Genomic DNA, 22,501 nt, shown 5'->3' on the forward strand with positions numbered 1-22,501 from the left:
CCCTAGGCAACTGCCTAGTATATCCTAATGGTAAATCCCCCTCCTGGATTCCAAACATCTACTGCAGGAAGGCAGCGTATCCAGTTTCTATTCATTGTGATTATGAGTGTTCCACATTATCTATTCTATTCATCTTATTTTTTACATTTATTAAAATGTAATAATTCATGTGTAGGAAATTCCACATCTTCAGTTTATTCAGTCAGTACTTCATATATAAATATATGATGAACATCAATTTAAACAATTTTTTAAGCTAAAAAAGTGGATTTAGGCTGAGTTAATGATACGTACCAATGTGGATCAAACTGCTCAGCAGAAACCTACTGGTCTCATATGTCTGAGGACTACGGAAGAGGATTAGGGCCACTGGAAGAAAAAAAAAAGTTAACTGATTTTTTTTGTTTTATTTCAGTATAGTATGGGAAAAAAGTCAGAATTCTGACTTTAATCTCAGAATTCTGACTTTTTTCTCAGAATTCTGACTTTTTTCTCAGAATTCTGACTTTTTTCTCATAATTTTGACTTTTTTCTCATAATTTTGACTTTAATCTCAGAATTCTGACTTTTTTCTCATAATTGTGACTTTTTTCTCATAATTCTGACTTTTTTCTCATAATTTTGACTTTTTTCTCATAATTCTGACTGAATTCTGACAATAAAAAAAGTCAGAATTCTGAGAAAAAAAGTCAGAATTATGAGATTAAATTCAGAATTCTGAGAAAAAAGTCAGAATTTTGACTTTAATCTCAAAATTCTGAGATTTAAGTCAGAATTCTGTTTTTTTCCCCATGTTAAACTGAAATAAAATTTAAAAATCTGTTTACTTTTTTTTTTTTCAGTTGCCCTAATCCTCTTCCGTAGAGGACAGATGTTCAGTTTTCTTTGAAAAGGATCTGAGGTTGATCTTTAATTCTGTGGGGTTCAATAGTTTTATGCTGTTGTTAAAAGTTTGAAAGCAGAAGCTGTGATGGCCTGAAGGCTGATCTGGCTATTCTTTAGACCAGGTATTCCCAAACTCGGTCCTCAAGGCCCCCTGTCCTGCAGGTTTCAGAGGTTTCCTTGCTCCAGCACAGCCGATTTTAATTGAAAGCTGATTAACAGGCTTTTGGTCTACTGCAATCATTATAACCAGCTGTGCTGAAGCAGAGAAACCTCTAAAACCTGCAGGACAGGGGGCCTCGAGGACCGAGTTTGGGAATGCCTGCTTTAGACCAATGAATGGAGGCCTTAGCCAATTGGTAGTGATGGTGAGATTAAGCCTCATGAGGCATTAAACTGATTGGCAAAATTCCTTCAAAGATCCCCACAGTTCATGAAGCTGCATGTGAACATCTCACCACCTACTGGTGGAGTGGAGAACTACAGTTAGTACGGTAATATCAAATTAGTATTTTTTCCCCCATTTAAGTTCCTTGGAAATTGTTAGTGATTGGTCTGCATAATAAAGCCAAAATACTTGTGCTTTATCACAACTTTCTAAAATCTGAGGAGGGTCTTGAACCATCCCCCTCAGGAGTGGAAGTTCATCTCTTACCCCTAACCACACTAGCAAGGTGAGTTCTTCAAAAAGTAATAATACTTAAAAACCATTACATCTTTAACCAGTTGCTTGCTCAGACTTTGATCATTATATTGTTTAATCTAACTAAAATAACTTTTAACCAAATACATGATTGGAAAAACAACCAATCTATCCTTAGAATCTATCCAAACTCATCTAACTCATCCACATCTTGACTGAATACTGAGGCTGCTTAAATGACACCAGGTCCACAAACCGTCTAACCTAATGTATGGAAGAGTTTGTTTCCCTCATAAAGCAAGAAAACACACAGTGAAGAAAGTAGATATCTAGTTTTATTTAAGAAACAGATTTGTTCTTTATTCAATATCGATTAAAAGAAAAATAAAGAAGCCTGTAAATGTGGTCATCTGATGCGTCTCATCGTGAAATTCTTCCCTTCTTAGAATGAACAACGTTAGCTGTCCAGCTGTATGAGTGAATTGGCTTTCTGGAGGTTGTGGTCAACAGCTCCCTCTAAGAACTGAACCCAGGTCAGCTCCGATTCTCTGCACACGTGGCTGGATCTGGAGAGGAGAGCAGAAAACAAAGCTACGTTCACAGCCTAGCGCTGACCAACTGTGTCAAATCAATTCAATTCTGACTCGATGAACAAAACATTTTCTCACTCAATATTAAACTAAAGAATAATACAACACAGGAACTGAAAGGAATAGTACACCCAAAACATGATTAGCCTTCATTTTCTACTCACCCCCATGCTGAACAACACTCTGGAGTACTTTTTTGATATCTCAAATGCATCTGGAGATCTGGGAGGCTTCTTGCTGTCTGCTGACATTCAAATAATGGAGGTCTATGGCGCCCGAGGCAGAAAGGTCCATAAAAGTCCACAAAAAACGTGTCAATATTCCTCCATACTGCTCGTCCAATGTATTCCAAGTGTCCTGAGTGGGTAGCGTCCATAATTTACTCGAAACGAAGTCATTTAGAATGATTTTAGAGCATAAACAGTAGTGTATAGGATTTCCTAAAAGCGCGTTCACGAGTCTACGGAAACCGTGGCAGACCAAACCAGATGAAAGTGCGCATTCAGCGTCTGCTCTGCCGATAATGCAAGCGTAGAAGAAGAAATGTGCTGTTTACCTGTGCAAAGAAAGAAACAACGAAAGAAAAATGTCTGAGGACTTCAGTGTTGAGGAAGAGCATGAGTTCTTTGCCGAGCTGAATGCGCACTTTCATCTGGTTTGGTCTGCCACGGTTTCCGTAGCATCGTGAACTCGCAGGCGCGCGCTTTCAGGAAATCCTATACACTACTGTTTATGCTCTAAAAACATTCTAAATGACTTCGTTTCGAGTAAATTCTGGATGCTACCCACTCAGGACACTTGGGATACATTGGACGAGCAGTATGGAGGAATATTGACACGTTTTTTGTGGACTTTTATGGACCTTTCTGCCTCGGGCGCCATAGACCTCCATTATTTCAATGTCAGCAGACAGCAAGAAGCCTCCCAGATCTCCAGATGCATTTGAGATATCAAAAAAGTACTCCAGGGTGTTGTTCAGCATGGGGGTGAGTAGAAAATGAAGGCTAATCATGTTTTGGGTGTACTATTCCTTTAAGCCGGGAGTAAACTGTACAATTTTTTGCTCTTTTCGGGACAATTTTTTTCGACTGGGCCGACTTTAAGCCTGATCGTGCGTTGTGTGGGGTACAGGGGGAAACGAGGAGCGATCAGCCTCTCACGACCACCTCCCCATCAGGAATCGTGAGGTCGGGAGAAAAGTAAGCATGTTTGAAATTCAGTCGGCCATTTTAAGATGGTCGTGGGCAAATCGCTCAGTGCGCAAACAAGGATTCTTCGTCTTCCTCTCAGATGAAAACACAGATAACATGGCGGGGGGGCAATGAGTGAAATGGAGTTCTTTCTGTCAAACTGACAGACCGTAGTAGCCTCGTTAGCTCAGCCATGTCTTTGTCCAAATACGTCGTCGTCTTTTCTTTTTAGGGCTTTCAGCACAGAATTGAACAAATTGCCAAGGCAGCGTGTTTCACTCCAGTGAGCTTCATATTTAACAGGAGGCATCGACACTTCCGTCTTCTTCTTCTACACATTTGGCTTTCGGATGAGCGAGTCCGAGTGGCGCCATCTCACTGCAGAGCTGAGTCCGAAGTGGTTTTTTAGACATGCAGTGTGAGCAGGTAGATCGCATCAGAGCGTTGGGCGGCAGAGTGTGAGAACAAACAACGTGAGCAGTGTCGTACAGTGTCAGCTGTAGCTGCGTGCAAAATTTAAAAATATCGTACAGTGTACGCCCGGCTTTAATATAAAAAGGAAATGAAATCAAATTTATGAAGCTATTTTAATTGAACAGAGATGCTCTGACAGACGTCCCTGCCACTTGAAGCAGGCGCTAAAACATTTGCTCTCTGATTTTAGGGCAATCCAACTACAGTGGCGGCAGCGACACCTGTACGAGCTTCTTAACAGGTGGTTCTGGTTCTGGGTGCTCTCAGAGAAATGTTAGAACCTGATTCTATGATGGAAGATTTGTTCTATTAAGACAAACAGAACTAATTCAGGATTTATACAGGAGTGCCTTTTAATGCTCTTATTGCTTTTAGAAATAGTTTTAATGCCATCAACAAGTACAACTATATATATATATATATATATACACACATACTCACCGGCCACTTTATTAGGTACACCTGTCCAACTGCTCGTTAACACTTAATTTCTAAGCAGCCAATCACATGGCGGCAACTCAGTGCATTTAGGCATGTAGACATGGTCAAGACTATCTCCTGCAGTTCAAAGCGAGCATCAGTATGGGGAAGAAAGGTGATTTGAGTGACTTTGAACGTGGCATGATTGTTGGTGCCAGAAGGGCTGGTCTGAGTATTTCAGAAACTGCTGATCTACTGGGATTTTCACGCACAACCATCTCTAGGGTTTACAGAGAATGGTCCGAAAAAGGAAAAACATCCAGTGAGCAGCAGTTCTGTGGGCGGAAATGCCTTGTTGATGCCAGAGGTCAGAGGAGAATGGCCAGACTGGTTGGAGCTGATAGAAGGGCAACAGTGACTCAAATAACCACCCGTTACAACCAAGGTGGGCAGAAGAGCATCTCTGAACGCACAGTACGTCGAACTTTGAGGCAGATGGGCTACAGCAGCAGAAGACCACACCGGGTGCCACTCCTTTCAGCTAAGAACAGGAAACTGAGGCTACAATTTGCACAAGCTCATGGAAATTGGACAATAGAAGATTGGAAGATTTTCTGCTGCGACATTCGGATGGTAGGGTCAGAATTTGGCGTCTACAACATGAAAGCATGGATCCATCCTGCCTTGTATCAACGGTTCAGGCTGGTGGTGGTGGTGTCATGGTGTGGGGAATATTTTCTTGGCACTCTTTGGGCCCCTTGGTACCAATTGAGCATCGTTGCAACGCCACAGCCTACCTGAGTATTGTTGCTGACCATGTCCATCCCTTTATGACCACAATGTACCCAACTTCTGATGGCTACTTTCAGCAGGATAATGCGCCATGTCATAAAGCTGGAATCATCTCAGACTGGTTTCTTGAACATGACAATGAGTTCACTGTACTCAAATGGCCTCCACAGTCACCAGATCTCAATCCAATAGAGCATCTTTGGGATGTGGTGGAACGGGAGATTCGCATCATGGATGTGCAGCCGACAAATCTGCGGCAACTGTGTGATGCCATCATGTCAATATGGACCAAACCCCCTGAGGAATGCTTCCAGCACCTTGTTGAATCTATGCCACCAAGAATTGAGGCAGTTCTGAAGGCAAAAGGGGGTTCAACCCGTTACTAGCATGGGGTACCTAATAAAGTGGCCGGTGAGTGTATATATATGTCCCAGATTCCTCCTTTTCCAACCACTTTTATTGAAATGATCATTTCGTCATTCTCTAGCCTTTTCTCCGCCTCAAGCTTCTTTTCACAACATATGGCTTTACGATCCTCCGGAAGCAGTTCCTCGAAAACACGCAGAACCAGTTATATCTGATATATGTCTGACAAATTTGTTATTTTTTATGTTTTTGTTTTCTAAATAAAGCATTTTAAAATGGCACCATAACAAATGTAAATTTTAATGCCTATTAAGGCCTTCATTCAGAAAATAATAATTTGATGAACCGCAGAAACCCTCTTAATACTCAGCTGCAATGCTGAGAATATTGGCCGTTTCCGACATTTCCAAGAACCAAGGAAAAACTCCCCTGAAGTCAAATGACTGTTCAACAGGTCTTCTCAGGCTACCAGCCCATCAAACAGCTCTGACAGGCACCCAGCTTTATGTAAAGCACAGCAGAGTTTCATCCTACGTGGGACTGAGCTGCAGTGGCATCATATCTGCGGTGCTGAGGATGTGTTTAATGCTCAGATCGGCCTTAATCCTAATCAATACGGTCAGAAGTATCACATTCACTCCTTTGGTTGATATGATGTAGCCCTGATTTTAACAGACAGGATCAATAATTCTTACCTGATCATTTCCAAAAATTTCTTTAAAAGCGCAGCCAGTTTAGACACCTATGGAAAAAAATGGGATATTTATCTTCCTTTTGAAATAAAAGAAATCCATACATTAAATCAGAGCTGCTCTCTAGCCTAGAGGTGAGGCATAATTTTAGTGTCTTTAAAGGAATAGTACACCCAAAACATGATTAGCCTTCATTTTCTACTCACCCCCATGCTGAACAACACTCTGGAGTACTTTTTTGATATCTCAAATGCATCTGGAGATCTGGGAGGCTTCTTGCTGTCTGCTGACATTCAAATAATGGAGGTCTATGGCGCCCGAGGCAGAAAGGTCCATAAAAGTCCACAAAAAACGTGTCAATATTCCTCCATACTGCTCGTCCAATGTATTCCAAGTGTCCTGAGTGGGTAGCGTCCAAAATTTACTTGAAACGAAGTCATTTAGAATGTTTTTAGAGCATAAACAGTAGTGTATAGGATTTTCAGAAAGCGCGTTCACGAGTCTACGGAAACCGCAGCAGACCAAACCAGATGAAAGTGCGCATTCAGCGTCTGCTCTGCCGATAATGCAAGCGTAGAAGAAGAAATGTGCTGTTTACCTGTGCAAAGAAAGAAACAACGAAGGAAAAATGTCTGAGGACTTCAGTGTTGAGGAAGAGCATGAGTTCTTTGTCAAGCTGAATGCGCACTTTCATCTGGTTTGGTCTGCCGCGGTTTCCGTAGAGTCGTGAACGCGCTTTTAGGAAATCCTATACACTACTGTTTATGCTCTAAAAACATTTTAGATGACTTCGATTCGAGTAAATTCTGGACGCTACCCACTCAGGACACTTGGAATACATTGGACGAGCAGTATGGAGGAATATTGACACATTTTTTGTGGACTTTTATGGACCTTTCTGCCTCGGGCACCATAGACCTCCATTATTTGAATGTCAGCAGACAGCAAGAAGCCTCCCAGATCTCCAGATGCATTTGAGATATCAAAAAAGTACTCCAGAGTGTTGTTCAGCATAGGGGTGAGTAGAAAATGAAGGGTAATCATGTTTTGGGTGTACTATTCCTTTCAGTTCAAGTTTAAAAACTTTAGCAGAGAAGAGATTTTACGTCATTCTGTCATTATACTTCCAGTCATTAAATGGAAACCAGCCAGTAAATTATCTTGACCTCTGACCCCTGGGCTAACACAGAGGTTAGCTATTCAGAGAGAAATACAAACTCCAGACCACCTGTTATCGAGCAAAGTTTTGTCTTGGAGACTGAAAATCATATAAACATGGATGAGAACCGAAGAATGGAGAGAAAAGTTTCTCCTGTTGGATGAATGAAAGTCAGCAGGACAAATTTAAACTGTTCAGATTAACAACAAACGATAACAAACATGGATTTTTCTTTACACATGTATCTGAGTGTAATGCAGCAGCTTACGTTGTTTCCTACTCCGCTGTAGTCCATGGGTGGGTAGAGACAGAGCACCAGATCATCCACACTGAGAAGGAAAACATCAACGTTGGGAGAAAGAGATTAAATAGAAAACTTTGAATCAATTTGAATGGATGATCTGGTTGAACTGTAAAGTGCCTTGTGATGACGTGTTTTGTGAATTGGTGCTATAGAAATAAATTGAATAGATGCATCTTCATTGGACTGAGCAGTAATGCTGCATTCACACCATGGATGAGGAGATCCAGTGTGCGACACGCACACACTGGAAGCAATGGTACAGGTAGCTTCCTGGTATGTCGGTTGAATTTACGGCGCATCTCCTCTAAGCCTTTAGAATCGGCAAATACCATGCATGGTTAAATCGTTTTTTCCGCGGGAACGCAAATGCACCATGCATGTGGGTTGTATACCAAAAAGATGGAGAGAATTGAGAGCCACTTTAGCGAGGAAGAGATATTTGATACGCCAAACAGATCTCAGTCAGTCCGGGTCGGACAGAACACCTCTGATGTCATCAGTCTAAGCACTAGGGTTGGGAATTGAAAAGATTTTCACGATTCCGATTCCCTTTTCAATTCTATGAAACGATTCGATTCTTTATCGATTCGTTTTTCGATTCCAATTTGGGGGAAAAAGGAGAACAAACAGTTTGATTATCAGCATCAACTTTGTTTACTTAACTATTGCGCAATCTTACAAACTCAACAAGATCAAGATGTCCACAGGAAATGTGAAACTGGAGTAACATCTGTGTTTAAATGAAAAATGAATACAAGAACAAACTTAATAACCAACAATGTCTAATAACAAATGATGGGATAATAACCTATTTTAAATCACAAAAAATACTAATTATAAAACAGTAGTAGGGAAAATTAACAGTTCTTTTGCAGAAAGATGAGCATATCTGCTTTTTCTGGAAGGATACGGGATCTTTTAGCGCTTATGGTGTCTCCAGCCGTGGAGAACACCCTCTCAGATGGGGTGGAGGAAGCCTGCACACAGAGGTAGTTTTCAGCCAGTCCAGATAGCAAGGGCAGCGTATCTTGCTTGTTCCACCACCACAGTGTGGCGCTATCCCTGCAGGGGATGGAGGGCAAGCTTTTATAGAGCTGGATTTCCTGATCTACCCTCTGGGCTAAGGAAAGACGGGGCTTTGATTCACAGAGTGACCGCAGCTCGTTGTCTTCCTCCTCGAATAGTTCTTCCAACTTGCGTAACTTACGTAAAAAACGTGACGTAAGTCGTGCTCCCCAGAGCCGGCGCTCTAGGTTCTGGTGCTGCGGGAATCGAAAAAAGAATCGTTCAGCGAGCTGCCAGACGATGCCATGGAATCGGAAAATACGGAACCGGTTCTTAACAGGAACCGGTTTTCGATTCCCATCCCTACTAAGCACAGGCTCCCCTCAGGGCTGCGTCCTGAGCCCCCTGCTGTTCACACTGATGACACACGACTGCGTCCCCAGGTTCACCACCGATCACATGGGGAAGTTTGCAGACGACACCACGGTGGCGGGCCTCATCAGAGACGACAACGACCTGGACTACAGAGAGGAGGTGGAGCAGCTGGTGGACTGGTTTATGAACATTATTTGGGCGGGACACATGAGTTAGTGACATCTGGAACCCTGCTAGTCCATAAGTAGTAGGGGTGGAACGGTTCACAAAATCCACGGTTCGGTTCGATTCACGGTTTCTGGTCACGGTTTTCGGTTCGATTCGATACATGTTGATTGTTACACCGAAATCCCATAAAAATTTATGGAATTAATGAAAAAATCCCCCAAAAAATAATGGATTGTAATTATTTTAAATGATCCGCGGAAACCCTGGATCATTTCCGCATGTTTTGCTGCTTTGAATTTAATCATCTCGCTCATGCTCTCTACCATCTCCAAGGAACTCAGAGCGGAGCGGACGGGAGCCACAGTGGAGGCTGCAGGCTTTGCTTTGTGCAGGCGGTCTGGAGCGCAGCGGGGCGGAGCGCTGACGGAGTATGAGCACTGCAAAAAATGTAAATCTAAGTAAGTAAATTTTTCCTAAAACAAGTGCATTTCTTCTTGAATTGAGCAGGTAATTAAGACTTTTTGCCAAAGGAATAAGACAGTTTCCATTTAAAATAAGAAAAAAACAACTATATTCTCTTACTTCAAGTGCATAATATCTAATTTATCTTATTTTAAGGGTAAAAATGCTCATTCCATTGGCAGATCATCTTATTTTCCTGCTCAAATTTAAGGTAAATACACTTGTTTAAAGACATTTTTACTAATTTTCAGAGCGTTTTTGCAGTGAGGGATTTCGGGGTTAGCATGACATGTTGGTCATGTTGCTGTTAGCATAAACAAAACGTGTTGCACAATGCTTGCACACTTTTGCACTTTTATCCACAGCTTTCTTTCCGCCGTCATCGTAGGTCACTCTAAATGCAAAGTGGTCCCATACAGCAGACCTATAAAGTGCTGCTGGCACGTCTTCCAACTCCTGTTCTTTCCCACTCGCCATTCCGACACAATTCTCCACAACACCTGATTTTTTTTCTGCTACACCCGGCTACGCTGCTTTGCTTCATCTTCTTGTTTACTACTGGTGGTTGGCTTTGGTCGCAGTACCGCCACCTTCTGCTCTGGAGTGTAAACGCTTCCTCTATGAGAAAAAGGAGCAGCGCATGAACCGAACGAAACACACCCGAACCGAACCGAGACAGTCGAACCGAACGGTTCGGACGGTTTTCATAAATCGTCCCATCCCTAGTACGTAGATGGAAAATTGAAGGGCCGAAAATCTTTCCCAGTCCAAGCCTGGACGGATTTGATGACATCAAATGGAAAATATCAATTCCAGTGGATTGTTTTCCTTTTTGTTTGGAATGACTATGACCTGAATGACTGAGAACCTTCGCCAGCATATCTTAAGTCTAAGATTTTCTCACTTTTCAAAGAGAATCTGCCACTGACCATCAGAGACCTGCGATGGAAAAGACCAAGGAAGCTCCTCCAATAATGTTTTTTTTACCTCAATGTGCACAGGTGGAAGTGTTATAAGGGGCCCGGTGTGAACGCAGCATTGAAGAAAAACCTTCAGAGTGGTAGGAAAGCTAAGAAACACTAAGTTAAAAGTCCTAATTTTCTCTGCTACTTTTCCTTTTTCATTTCAAACCATTAAACCATGAAAGCAGAGCAGAGAGCGCCTACCTGGGGCTGATCTCCCGGCTCATGTCTGCCAGGTCATCCAGCTGGGCGACGTTCTGAGGAGCAGCAGAGTCACCATTGGCTTTGACGGCTGACGCCAGTTTCCTCAGGCATCCTGCGGCTGCCTTCATTAACCCCTGACATGGGCCCATCACCTGCCGGTCCCTCTCTGACCAGTACATGTCCCGGTTGCCTCGAGGGTTGCCTTCATCCTGGTCATCGTCCAGAACGTCATTGAACGGGTCCTGGGCTTCAGATAGGGCCTGTGTTCATTAAAACATCCCAGGAAAGAACCAATATTCCCAGTTACTGAGCAGGAAATCCAGTTTACTGAAGCAATAGTGTCTTTAGAACGGCGACTACAAGTCCACCGAATCAACGTCTTCAAGGCCGACGCAGATTACTCTGTCAGTCTAACTAACCAGGAAGAAGCTTCTACTTTCTTTTAGGGTCAATTCCTGAAGCCTATCATGTTTTCTCTTCCTCCGTTCACGTTTAGATAATAAATGTTACACGTTTATCAAAAACAAAACACAACAAACACAATAAATAAATAGGATATGCAGCTATCAATTGTATTTATAATTGATTCATTTATCAATTATTCATTAATATTTAACGAATATTTTTAGTGAATCCTTTAAAATAAAAAAAGTTTATTGCGCCTTTATAATAATTGGTAAACGGCCAAAACAATAAATGCGATTTACGTACATATGTATGTAAACAAACCAATAAAATGGAGATCTGTCAGTAGCTTGTTCTTTCAGCAAATGGCCTGTTTTACAGAGTGCTTCCCATTCTGAAACGCGCCCATTACCTAATTAAAAGATAACTAATTCAGTAGCGTTCGAGAATCAAACCGAACACCAACAATGGAGCAGATGGAGGGAGCAGCGATTCATTCACCTCACCTGATTTTAAAGCACTGAATGAATCAGCCGATACCGATACAATAAAAAAGCACAAATATCGACCCCAAATATCTACCAACCGGTAGGAGCAAAAATGGCCGACTGATAATAAAAAAAAACAAAAACTGTCAAAGCGCTTACCTGCTCCAATTCCTCGATAGCATCCTTTACAACTCCAGTCTGAGAGGACAGAACCACCAGCAGAGCTCCCTTATTTTCTGTCAGTAAACAAACATAAAGCCATTTTAATCTAGTCTGGTCTTTTCTTTAGGCTTCCTTTTTTTTTAGGCTTTCAAAAAGTGTTTATTATGATGTAAAGCAAACCAACGAGAAGCTAATGGTGACCACATGGTGCCCCATGCTGACATAGTCTGAGCCGCTGTTTATTCCATACTGTTCAATAAATGATCAGTAATTTTCATGTGAATGTGCTTTACTGGAGGCATCCATGTTTGTCAAAGAACACTACTGCCACCTACTGGTTTGTGACGTCACGGTGCGGTATCGGCTGTTGATCAAGTCCCAGTGCTGTATCTGGAGTTTGTCACAACGCTAGTGCTGCAACTAACGATTATTTTAAAAATCGATGAATCGGCCGATTATTTTTTCGATTAATCGATGAATCGGACAAAAAATACTTTTTATATTAACCTCTTTATTCCAAAATAAACATTTTAGACAGAACAAACAAGCACACAAGTACAGGTTGCTCATTAACTGTACTGGTGCAATATGAAAAATAAATGTTTGAGTTAAAACTACGCAAACTTACATGAGAAATGTAGCTGTACATCCACAAAATATAGGCTACTTTGTTTTATAAAGCGCAAAAAAAGACATTTTTGTTTTTTAAACCCCCTAAGGGGTTCAAACAATTTCAACAAATGAGGTTTTTTTAGACTAGAAGAGTTCTGCCTTTTAAGACAGGAAAGTATAGCAGTTCAAGTTGCTACTTGAGAAAATACTGAACCATAGAGATAAAAATAGCCCTGTGATGACGGCGGCCGCGGATGACGCATTAATCGCGCGACACAACTAATCGATGATAAAATTCCGTTGCCAACGCTTTTAAAAATCTATTTTTATCGATTTTATCGATTCGTTGTTGCAGCCCTACACAACGCGCTATTATCCAAGTCTTCTTGAAAACATTCTTCTTCCAAATGTTGGCTACATATTACGGGTTTTTTCTCTGGCCAGAAGTTCGATGGCAAATCCTCCCTCTTCAAGTTGGCGATTCAACGACCAACCCGTCCGTGGAGGATCAGGAATCAGAAAGGTGGAATAACTCTTTTTTCCACTTTTACCCGATGTATTCCAGCATCCAGCTGCCATGCACGTGGGCATTGTCAGTTTCACTATAGCTCTGGTGAATTTCAATGGTGAAGTCCTCTGGAAATCTTCAATAATTGTTGTTGATTGCAGATGTGTCTAGTAGTTCCCATTGATTTAGCTTGTAAAGCGGGGAGGATGGCGCTAGGCTTACCGCACCGTGACGTCACTGCTGGAAGATGGCAGGAGGGAGGGGCTACTATGTCAGGGCAAAAATGGCCGCTCCTGGACACAATACATTAAATCCCCACAAACATATTAGTTTTAGGTATAGATGATGATCCATTAGTCACTCCTTGCTGACCGGACTTTTCCTTTAAGCTGCAACAAACTTTATTTCACTGAAGGTTTAAACACTAATGCGTCACATTTTCTGATATGCTCATTTATTCCATTGCCACATAACTAAAGAAGTCCTTTTAAACAAGTTTGCTAGCTGCTAGATCCATTGTTTGTTTTTTTAAAACTAAACCTAGCTTAAGAAGCTAAACTAGTTCCACCGCTTGGATATTTCATTGGGAACAAAGACATGAAGCTAATAATTAATTAACTAGAGATTATTGATTTCTAATTTTAGCAAATCATTAAATAAAGCCTTGTTTGACGTGTGTTTATTGTTTAATTCCTCTCTTAGATTTATTTGCTTTGTGAATCGATTGTAATTTCTCTAAATTAGTAAAAGAAAAAAGCTAATTTGAACACATTTAGAATTCTTTAAGATAAACTTTGGTTCTCAAACATAAAATCTAGGCTGAATTGTGACATGATTGCACCATTTTATTGATTATGCTTTTAAACCACCGGTTTTTCATCTTTTTATTTGAGTAGTTTATTTTAGTTTAGTTTCGTTGAATTATTATATTTTTTTTTTTTCGTTGATAACCTCTTAATTCCCCTCCCTTAAAGGAATAGTACACCCAAAACATGATTAGCCTTCATTTTCTACTCACCCCCATGCTGAACAACACTCTGGAGTACTTTTTTGATATCTCAAATGCATCTGGAGATCTGGGAGGCTTCTTGCTGTCTGCTGACATTCAAATAATGGAGGTCTATGGCGCCCGAGGCAGAAAGGTCCATAAAAGTCCACAAAAAACGTGTCAATATTCCTCCATACTGCTCGTCCAATGTATTCCAAGTGTCCTGAGTGGGTAGCATCCAGAATTTACTCGAAACGAAGTCATTTAGAATGTTTTTAGAGCATAAACAGTAGTGTATAGGATTTCCTGAAAGCGCGTTCACGAGTCTACGGAAACCGCGGCAGACCAAACCAGATGAAAGTGCGCATTCAGCTCGGCAAAGAACTCATGCTCTTCCTCAACACTGAAGTCCTCAGACATTTTTCTTTCGTTGTTTCTTTCTTTGCACAGGTAAACAGCACATTTCTTCTTCTACGCTTGCATTATCGGCAGAGCAGACGCTGAATGCGCACTTTCATCTGGCTTGGTCTGCCGGCTTCCGTAGCGTCGTGAACGCGCTTTCAGGAAATCCTATACACTACTGTTTATGCTCTAAAAACATTCTAAATGACTTCGTTTCGAGTAAATTCTGGATGCTACCCACTCAGGACACTTGGAATACATTGGACGAGCAGTATGGAGGAATATTGACACGTTTTTTGTGGACTTTTATGGACCTTTCTGCCTCGGGCGCCATAGACCTCCATTATTTGAATGTCAGCAGACAGCAAGAAGCCTCCCAGATCTCCAGATCCATTTGAGATATCAAAAAAGTACTCCAGAGCGTTGTTCAGCATGGGGGTGAGTAGAAAATGAAGGCTAATCATGTTTTGGGTGTACTATTCCTTTAAGCCGCCACCTTAAGTGCTGCTCCATTTTTGATGGTTGTACAAGTTTAGTTCTGATGTGTGGCTAAAGCATCTTTGCTAGATTGACCAGATTTGGTTTTCTGAAAAGGAGGATTTTTTTTGGGGGGGGGGGGGGAGCTGGGGACCAGTAAAGCAGGCGGGGGGAAGCACAGAGATGCAGGTGTCCAGGCTACCGTTACCGGGTCAGGTTCAGTCGCTCCGTCCCCCGCTGGCTCCCTCTTTCGACTATGTGCTGCACTGTAGTCGACCAAATTCCCCCCAGACATTTTTTTAGGTCTGAAAAATAGAACATGTCCGGGAAAAAGAGGATGTCTGGTCACCCTATCTTTGCTGCTCTGGCTGCACGGAGGAAAAGTGAGTGTAATTCGCGTTGGGTGGAGCTACTCTATCCTTTCTTTGCCTCTAACAATAGCAGCTATATTTGCTGTGATCAGCGGCAGGGTTCCTACAGCATAAGGAAAGCTAAATTCAAGACTTTTTAGGACTTTTTAATGCCACTTGAAATAAAAATTTAAGACCAAATTCACAAGAAACACAAGAAAAGTTTCCCATACAGGAAGAAAGCTAAAAACACACAAATGACAGATATATTTTAACAATTATTTAACTGAATTCACAAACTTTGTTTTAGCAGGGAACAAAACTAATCAGTTTTAAAGCCACAACATAACCAGTGCTAAGTCACTGAGCCTCATGTATGTTCCCTGGTTTTAGCCATGGAGAAAACTCTTGGCTGGAGACCATTTTCGTTACATGTACACTTGCTCATATTTTCCAGACAAAAAGTCTCCCAAATGTCCGCTATCGGGACGGAACCAATAATGGCGAGCAGTTTTTTTTTTTTCTTTAGAATAATAAAAAAAAAAAAATTGTCAACTTTAATGTTTTATTTAGATTACAAAAATAAATTAGGGATGCACAATATTGGGATTTTGGCCGATATCCGATATGCCGATATTTTAAAACTCATGTAGCCGATAACCGATATTGATACCGATGTTAAAGCTGGACAAAAATAAGTAGTCATTGAAAATAGCAGTTTTGTTATCCATTTCTGACACTTTGAAAAATAATAAACTCAAATATATTTTCATATGCTGATATCAAGTAGATTTTTAAAAACGCGGTATCGATCTATTTTACTTTCAAAATCTGGTGAAATTTCATCGTTCTGTTACAAACTCTCGTGATATTTTGCAAATTCTTGTGAGATTTTGTTAGTAAAATAGATCGATACCGCGTCAATATATCAACATATAAAAATATGGCAACATTTGGTAAATTTTCGGGGGATTTCGTAGCATAACGATGACATATAGCAATATTTCATTAGTAAAAGAGATTGATATGGTGTTTTTAAATGGCAATATATCAGTATATGAAGATATTGGGATATTTTAATCTATCAATATTTTTTCCCTCGTCTTTAGAAGTTTTTAAGTCTGTAAAAAAGAAGTTTTTGAGGAAGAAGAAGTAGTAGTATTTTTATTTATTTTTTTTAGACTTTAGAAACTCAGAAGCTGATCAAATATCGGGTTAAATATCGGTGGGGTGGCCGATGTCCGATATTCAGTTTTAAGGCCGATACCGATAGGGGGCCGATTATATCGTGCATCCCTAAAATAAATCGTAATAAAAATAATCCTATTTATGATGTTTTAAAAAATAAGACCTACAAAAGACTGATTTAAGACATTTTAATACCAATTAAGGCCTTAGTTTTATTTTTTTGAATTCAATGCCTTTTAAGACTTTTTAAGGACCCGCGGGAACCCTGAGCGGGTAAAAAGTAGTTTGAATCTATTTTTAAGTGAGAAAGTCCATCTTTTGTGCAATCAGTTCATCCAGATTACCATCCTGCCTTCAATTATTATTTCTGTCGGAGCCGCTCAGACCCCTGTACACCGGCGGAGCTCTGCCATTAAAGGAATCCCGTTCAACAGCAGCCTCTGGATGGAAGGCGTTTTTTTTCATGTACGTAATCCAAACCGCAGGTACAAGGATAATAAAAGCGAACATGTTTTGCCAGCAGATTTTGGCATTTCTCCTACTGCACCTTTAAAGAAATGTCTACTTATCTTTAGATCCGGTTTGCATTGAGGGAATGTTCAGTCAACATAATCTAAATACTAAAGATGGATCCTGTGTTAATTGGAAGCTGAGGTTAGTCTTTAGTTTCATCTTACCTTTCGGTAACTGATCGAACTGATCACAGGCAGACCAAACTCCTCCAGTGGATGTCAGCTGTTCCCGGCTCAGGCTGCAGAGAGAAGTTTTATTGACATTGAATAATTGTACATACATATATATATATATATATATATATATACATACTGCATCCCAGACAATCTGGGATTGTGTCAACATGATGCATCTGCTAAAAAAAATGTCTCATCTTTTGCTGTTTATCATTGAAATAATTAAGAATTTTGGAGCAGCCTAAAAGGAATATCAACGTTTCAGCTGTTCCGTTTTTATTTTAAATTTCTTGTTATGTCATCCTTTTCCACTCATTTATCACTCAACTTATCTGAATTAAGGTTAGTTGCAAATTGCTTCTTAGTTTATTTACTGTTTTTACAGTACTTATTATTTTAATATCATGATTTAAAATTAGTGTTGCATCGATACAGATACCAGCATCGACGGGGCCTCGATCCAGCACTAAAACGATCATATCGGTATCAGCGAGTACCAACAAACACTGATACCATTTAAAGAGCCACAACTTTCTTCAACTGTTGTCACCCATTCCAGGTAGGCAATAAAAAGTTCTACTGGATTCTCTTTGTATTAATTTTTTTTTTCCTGCTTCACAAAGGTAGGCAGCAGCTTGACAAAGCCATGATGGAAATTATTTTACATCCAAGTAGTATGCAGTTCTTCAAATATACACACATCAATTTCAAACAGATGGTATCGGCCAATACTGCACAGCCAGGTATCGGGGCCAAAAGCATAAACCAGGCTTCAGGCGCCAATACGAATCATAGTTCCTCCGACCTGCTGGACGTGTTCATTCAGAGAAATCTGCTTCATGAATCCAGCAGAAAGAAAATGATGCAAACAGCCTTCCTCACTAAACAGCTGCCAAGAGCAGAGCAGATGGAGCTGCTTTAAAGGAATAGTACACCCAAAACATGATTAGCCTTCATTTTCTACTTACCCCCATGCTGAACAACACTCTGGAGTACTTTTTTGATATCTCAAATGCATCTGGAGATCTGGAACGCTTCTTGCTGTCTGCTGACATTCAAATAATGAAGGTCTATGGCGCCCGAGGCAGAAAGGTCCATAAAAGTCCACAAAAAACGTGTCAATATTCCTCCATACTGCTCGTCCAATGTATTCCAAGTGTCCTGAGTGGGTAGCGTCCAGAATTTACTCGAAACAAAGTAATTTAGAATGTTTTTAGAGCATAAACAGTAGTGTATAGGATTTCCTAAAAGCGCGTTCACGAGTCTACGGAAACCGCGGCAGACCAAACCAGATGAAAGTGCGCATTCAGCTCGGCAAAGAACTCATGCTCTTCCTCAACACTGAAGTCCTCAGACATTTTTCTTTCGTTGTTTCTTTCTTTGCACAGGTAAACAGCACATTTCTTCTTCTACGCTTGCATTACCGGCAGAGCAGACGCTGAATGCGCACTTTCATCTGGTTTGGTCTGCCGCGGTTTCCGTAGACTCGTGAACGCGCTTTTAGGAAATCCTATACACTACTGTTTATGCTCTAAAAACATTCTAAATGACTTTGTTTCGAGTAAATTCTGGATGCTACTCACTCAGGACACTTGGAATACATTGGACGAGCAGTATGGAGGAATATTGACACGTTTTTTGTGGACTTTTATGGACCTTTCTGCCTCGAGCGCCATAGACCTCCATTATTTGAATGTCAGCAGACAGCAAGAAGCCTCCCAGATCTCCAGATGCATTTGAGATATCAAAAAAGTACTCCAGAGTGTTGTTCAGCATGGGGGTGAGTAGAAAATGAAGGCTAATCATGTTTTGGGTGTACTATTCCTTTAACCCCCCATTGTCTGTGAGAGCGAGGTGAGCACCTTGGCAGTGGTGAGCTGAGTAGGACCTCCAGAAGCTGCGTGACGCCCTCCAGCACCTCCACAGTGGCGTCTCTGACCCGTCGCCGCAGCGTCACACCTGAGAGACAGAGAGAAGTCCACCTCCATCACTCAGATTGACTGTACTGCGCTAGAATGAGTCAGATTATCTTGGGTTTAGGAGTCACCTTGGCTCTTGGGTAGCCAGTAGAATATGGTGGACAGCGTCAGGGTGCTCTTCAACAGAGACTCTAAAAGCTTTTCTCCATCCTGCAACACATAAAAAACTTCAATCCAGTTCAGGACAGAAACAATCATGAGGTTTTCACAGAACGTTTAGATGCTAAACGTGCTGCTGAAGCCGTTGCCACATGCGGCTGCTTACCGCCCCCCTTAGGGCTCCATGGAGCTTTTTCAAAAATTATAAAAAAAATTTTTTTTTTGTTTGCTTAATTTAAAGATGGTGTTCAGGAGTTCAGACATTCATTCATTGTGTTTTCTAATGCTGGAAACATTCTAAATAATAAATGTAAACATTTCTTGCAACGAAAATTTGCGTTGTAGCCATAGAGATCCGTGGTTGTAGCCTACAACACATGTTTCAGCGCGGCGCGGCGCCAGGCAAACAAAGCGGCGGGTGTCTGTCTGACCATGGATCACGTTCACGAGTCTACGGAAACCGCGGCAGACCAAACCAGACGAAAGTGCGCATTCAGCTCGGCAAAGAACTCATGCTCTTCCTCAACACTGAAGTCCTCAGACATTTTTCTTTCGTTGTTTCTTTCTTTGCACAGGTAAACAGCACATTTCTTCTTCTACGCTTGCATTATCGGCAGAGCAGACGCTGAATGCGCACTTTCATCTGGTTTGGTGTGCCGCGGTTTCCGTAGACTCGTGAACGCGCTTTCAGGAAATCCTATACACTACTGTTTATGCTCTAAAAACATTCTAAATGACTTCGTTTCGAGTAAATTCTGGACGCTACCCACTCAGGACACTTGGAATACATTGGACGAGCAGTATGGAGGAATATTGACACGTTTTTTGTGGACTTTTATGGACCTTTCTGTCTCGGGCGCCATAGACCTCCATTATTTGAATGTCAGCAGACAGCAAGAAGCCTCCCAGATCTCCAGATGCATTTGAGATATCAAAAAAGTACTCCAGAGTGTTGTTCAGCATGGGGGTGAGTAGAAAATGAAGGCTAATCATGTTTTGGGTGTACTATTCCTTTAAGCTGCCGAGTACATTTATATAGTGAGCTAATACACCTAGAACCCGTGCTGCCATACAAGGTTTATAGAAGACTTTTACATTTTAGCGGCTCCAGACTGATTTGTTTTTTTGTGTGTTTTTGGTCCAATTGGCTCTTTCAACAGTTTGGGTTGCCGACCCCTGGATTAGAACGACTAATATTAGCTCCATCGGAGAGTTTGAGTTGTTGCTAGAGGAAGTGTGTTGTGCTTTTTATGTTTGTTTGCAGGACTGGGTATCAGGAACCTGGTTGTTCATGTTTCCAACAATAAACGGACCTGTGCGGATGGCGGGGGGGGCCGAGAGAAGGCCAGGCTGAGTTTAGTAGCTTCCTGGGACACCGCCTTCACTGCCTGGTCTGAGGGAAAGGAACACACAGTTATTTTCTACTCAATCAATAAATTGATATATAAAAGTTGATTGGTATATTGTAGAGACTGATGATTCGTTAGTAGAGGTGTAGTTAAATTGTTTAACAATAAGCTTATGCTGAATGAAAATGTGCTTAAAAAACAGAACAAAAAATGTATTCTGGATAAACATCATTACATAAATGTCACCATAGTTTGTGTTATCTTATGCTTTCCTTTATGCAGAATAAAGGAAAAGGTGACCAAACCAGCAGGATGAAAATGAAATGGCAGATTTGTTCAGATGACTCAACTCAAAGTGTCCCAGAAGTTAGACAGATTAAAAGCTCCGTCTGATTCATTGGATTCTCCATCTGTGGGGAAAATCAAAACAGAGACAAACTTGATGTAACCAGTAACGACCATCCTCCAAACACGGTCACTCTGCTTCTGAAGAACTCAGCAGAAACTAGTTTCTATCGACACATGCTTTCAAATATTAATTTATTTCTTTTTGTTTTCATATTTTAACCCTTTATAGGCCCTCAGTGAAATACTTTGAAAATCTAAATCTTGTTGGAATCCAAGACAAGACCTTATTACCTTTGCAACATTAAAAAGTTATTTCTATTTTGATGGCAACAATGAATTTCAATGTAATAACAACAAACACCAACTTGCCAGAATATATAAAAAAAAATAACAAAACTGCTTCTATAAGAAATTCATGAAAAACACTCTGAGAGTAAAAGAAACACTTTTTTTTTTGGTACAACAACCTTAGAGGCATTAACTGGCTGTCATGTGAAACATCAGCTGTACTGCTGCCATCAACACTTTTGTTTCTAGATGTTGGAGCTTGGCCTGTTTTCCAGTGCAGTCCTGTTTCTCTGACTGTGACTAACTGGATGTTTTCTCTTCATCCTCTGACATGGGAGCTGGCTCGGAGCTCGTCTGCCTGGTTGTGTGTTTCCTGGACGCCTTTTACATTTGCCTTTTGTATCTATGCTTCTTTTTCTATGTCTGCTTCTGTCTCCTTGAACCCCAGTGGGCCTCAGCAGATGACCGCTCACACTGAGCCTGGTTCTGCTGGAGGTTTCTTCCTGTTCAAAGGGAGTTTTTCCTCTCCACTGTCGCTACAAGCATGCTTAGTTTGAGGGATTGCATTAGAGTCAATATGTAAATACAATCAACTGGTTTTTATTAGATAGAAAACTTTGAATCAGTTTAACTGAATGAATTGGTGAACTGTAAAGTACCTTGAGATGACACCTGTAGTCCTTGAATATCTAAACCTTCAATAAACCATATATCTAAACCTGTTGTCCGTTTTTAAATTGTCCTTGACGGTAATTTATTTGGTGGCCACTAAAATATCTTAATTCACATAAACATAAAGCAAATCCAACGCTTTTATTTCAAATAAAAATAGTCCAGCCATGTAATGAGTGACAAGTCTTCAAGTATTTCTGCTAAGAATAGATCAATAAAATCTATTTAGAAAACCAGCTTTGTAGTAAATAATGACAATAATAGGAAGAAGAACGAATAACCATAAAGACAAACAGGACTTGTTTTTACTTGAATAGTTAGCTCGTCATGCAGCCTTCATGGCTAGCTGCACATTAGCCTACTATTTTTCACTCCTGCGCCATAAATAAACTTTAATATTTACCTCTGACTCGGTCTCTGATGCACTGAATGGAGTTTATGACGTTTCGTAAAGACACTGACAAAGATCCATCACAGTTTCCAGAACTCATGATCCCGAAAACAAACAGCTCCTAGCAAAAAATGCTAGTAGCCATGTTATGGAACTGTCGAGGGGCGGAATGTTGATCCGGGGGAAGATAATTAGTGAAACACGCCCCTGAGAACCTGGCCAGTCAGGAAACATAATCACGCTTTCTTTTTTCTTTAGTGAATAAATCCAGAAAAAACTTGTATGTCATGATGGAAAGAATATTAAAATATTCATAATTTTATTTCTATTTCTCAGTTTACGTTTTAGAAAAAAAGCTATTAAATTTTTTAGTTTTTTTGCTAATTTTTTGTTTTTTTACTATTATGTTCTTTTTACC

The 22,501-nt window shown here is 40.7% G+C and overlaps 1 protein-coding gene across 1 annotated transcript; it reads right to left on the bottom strand.

The window, feature by feature from the left end:
- Window positions 1-1,842: 1,842 nt before the first annotated feature.
- On the bottom strand, window positions 1,843-22,262 carry ccndbp1 (cyclin D-type binding-protein 1). The gene is made up of 11 exons (XM_038300744.1): window positions 22,096-22,262; window positions 20,735-20,794; window positions 20,349-20,428; window positions 19,005-19,086; window positions 18,820-18,916; window positions 16,946-17,019; window positions 11,741-11,817; window positions 10,689-10,948; window positions 7,477-7,537; window positions 6,053-6,099; window positions 1,843-2,091 (listed from the first exon to the last, which is right to left on the bottom strand). Exons 1-11 carry the CDS (start codon window positions 22,181-22,183, stop codon window positions 1,983-1,985), a joined length of 1,035 nt encoding a protein of 344 aa, XP_038156672.1. The 5' UTR covers window positions 22,184-22,262; the 3' UTR covers window positions 1,843-1,982.
- Window positions 22,263-22,501: the final 239 nt, after the last annotated feature.

Source organism: Cyprinodon tularosa, unplaced genomic scaffold (genome assembly GCF_016077235.1).
Source record: "Cyprinodon tularosa strain WSP-4 unplaced genomic scaffold, ASM1607723v1 ctg455, whole genome shotgun sequence".
In the NCBI taxonomy this organism is placed as follows: domain Eukaryota; kingdom Metazoa; phylum Chordata; class Actinopteri; order Cyprinodontiformes; family Cyprinodontidae; genus Cyprinodon; species Cyprinodon tularosa.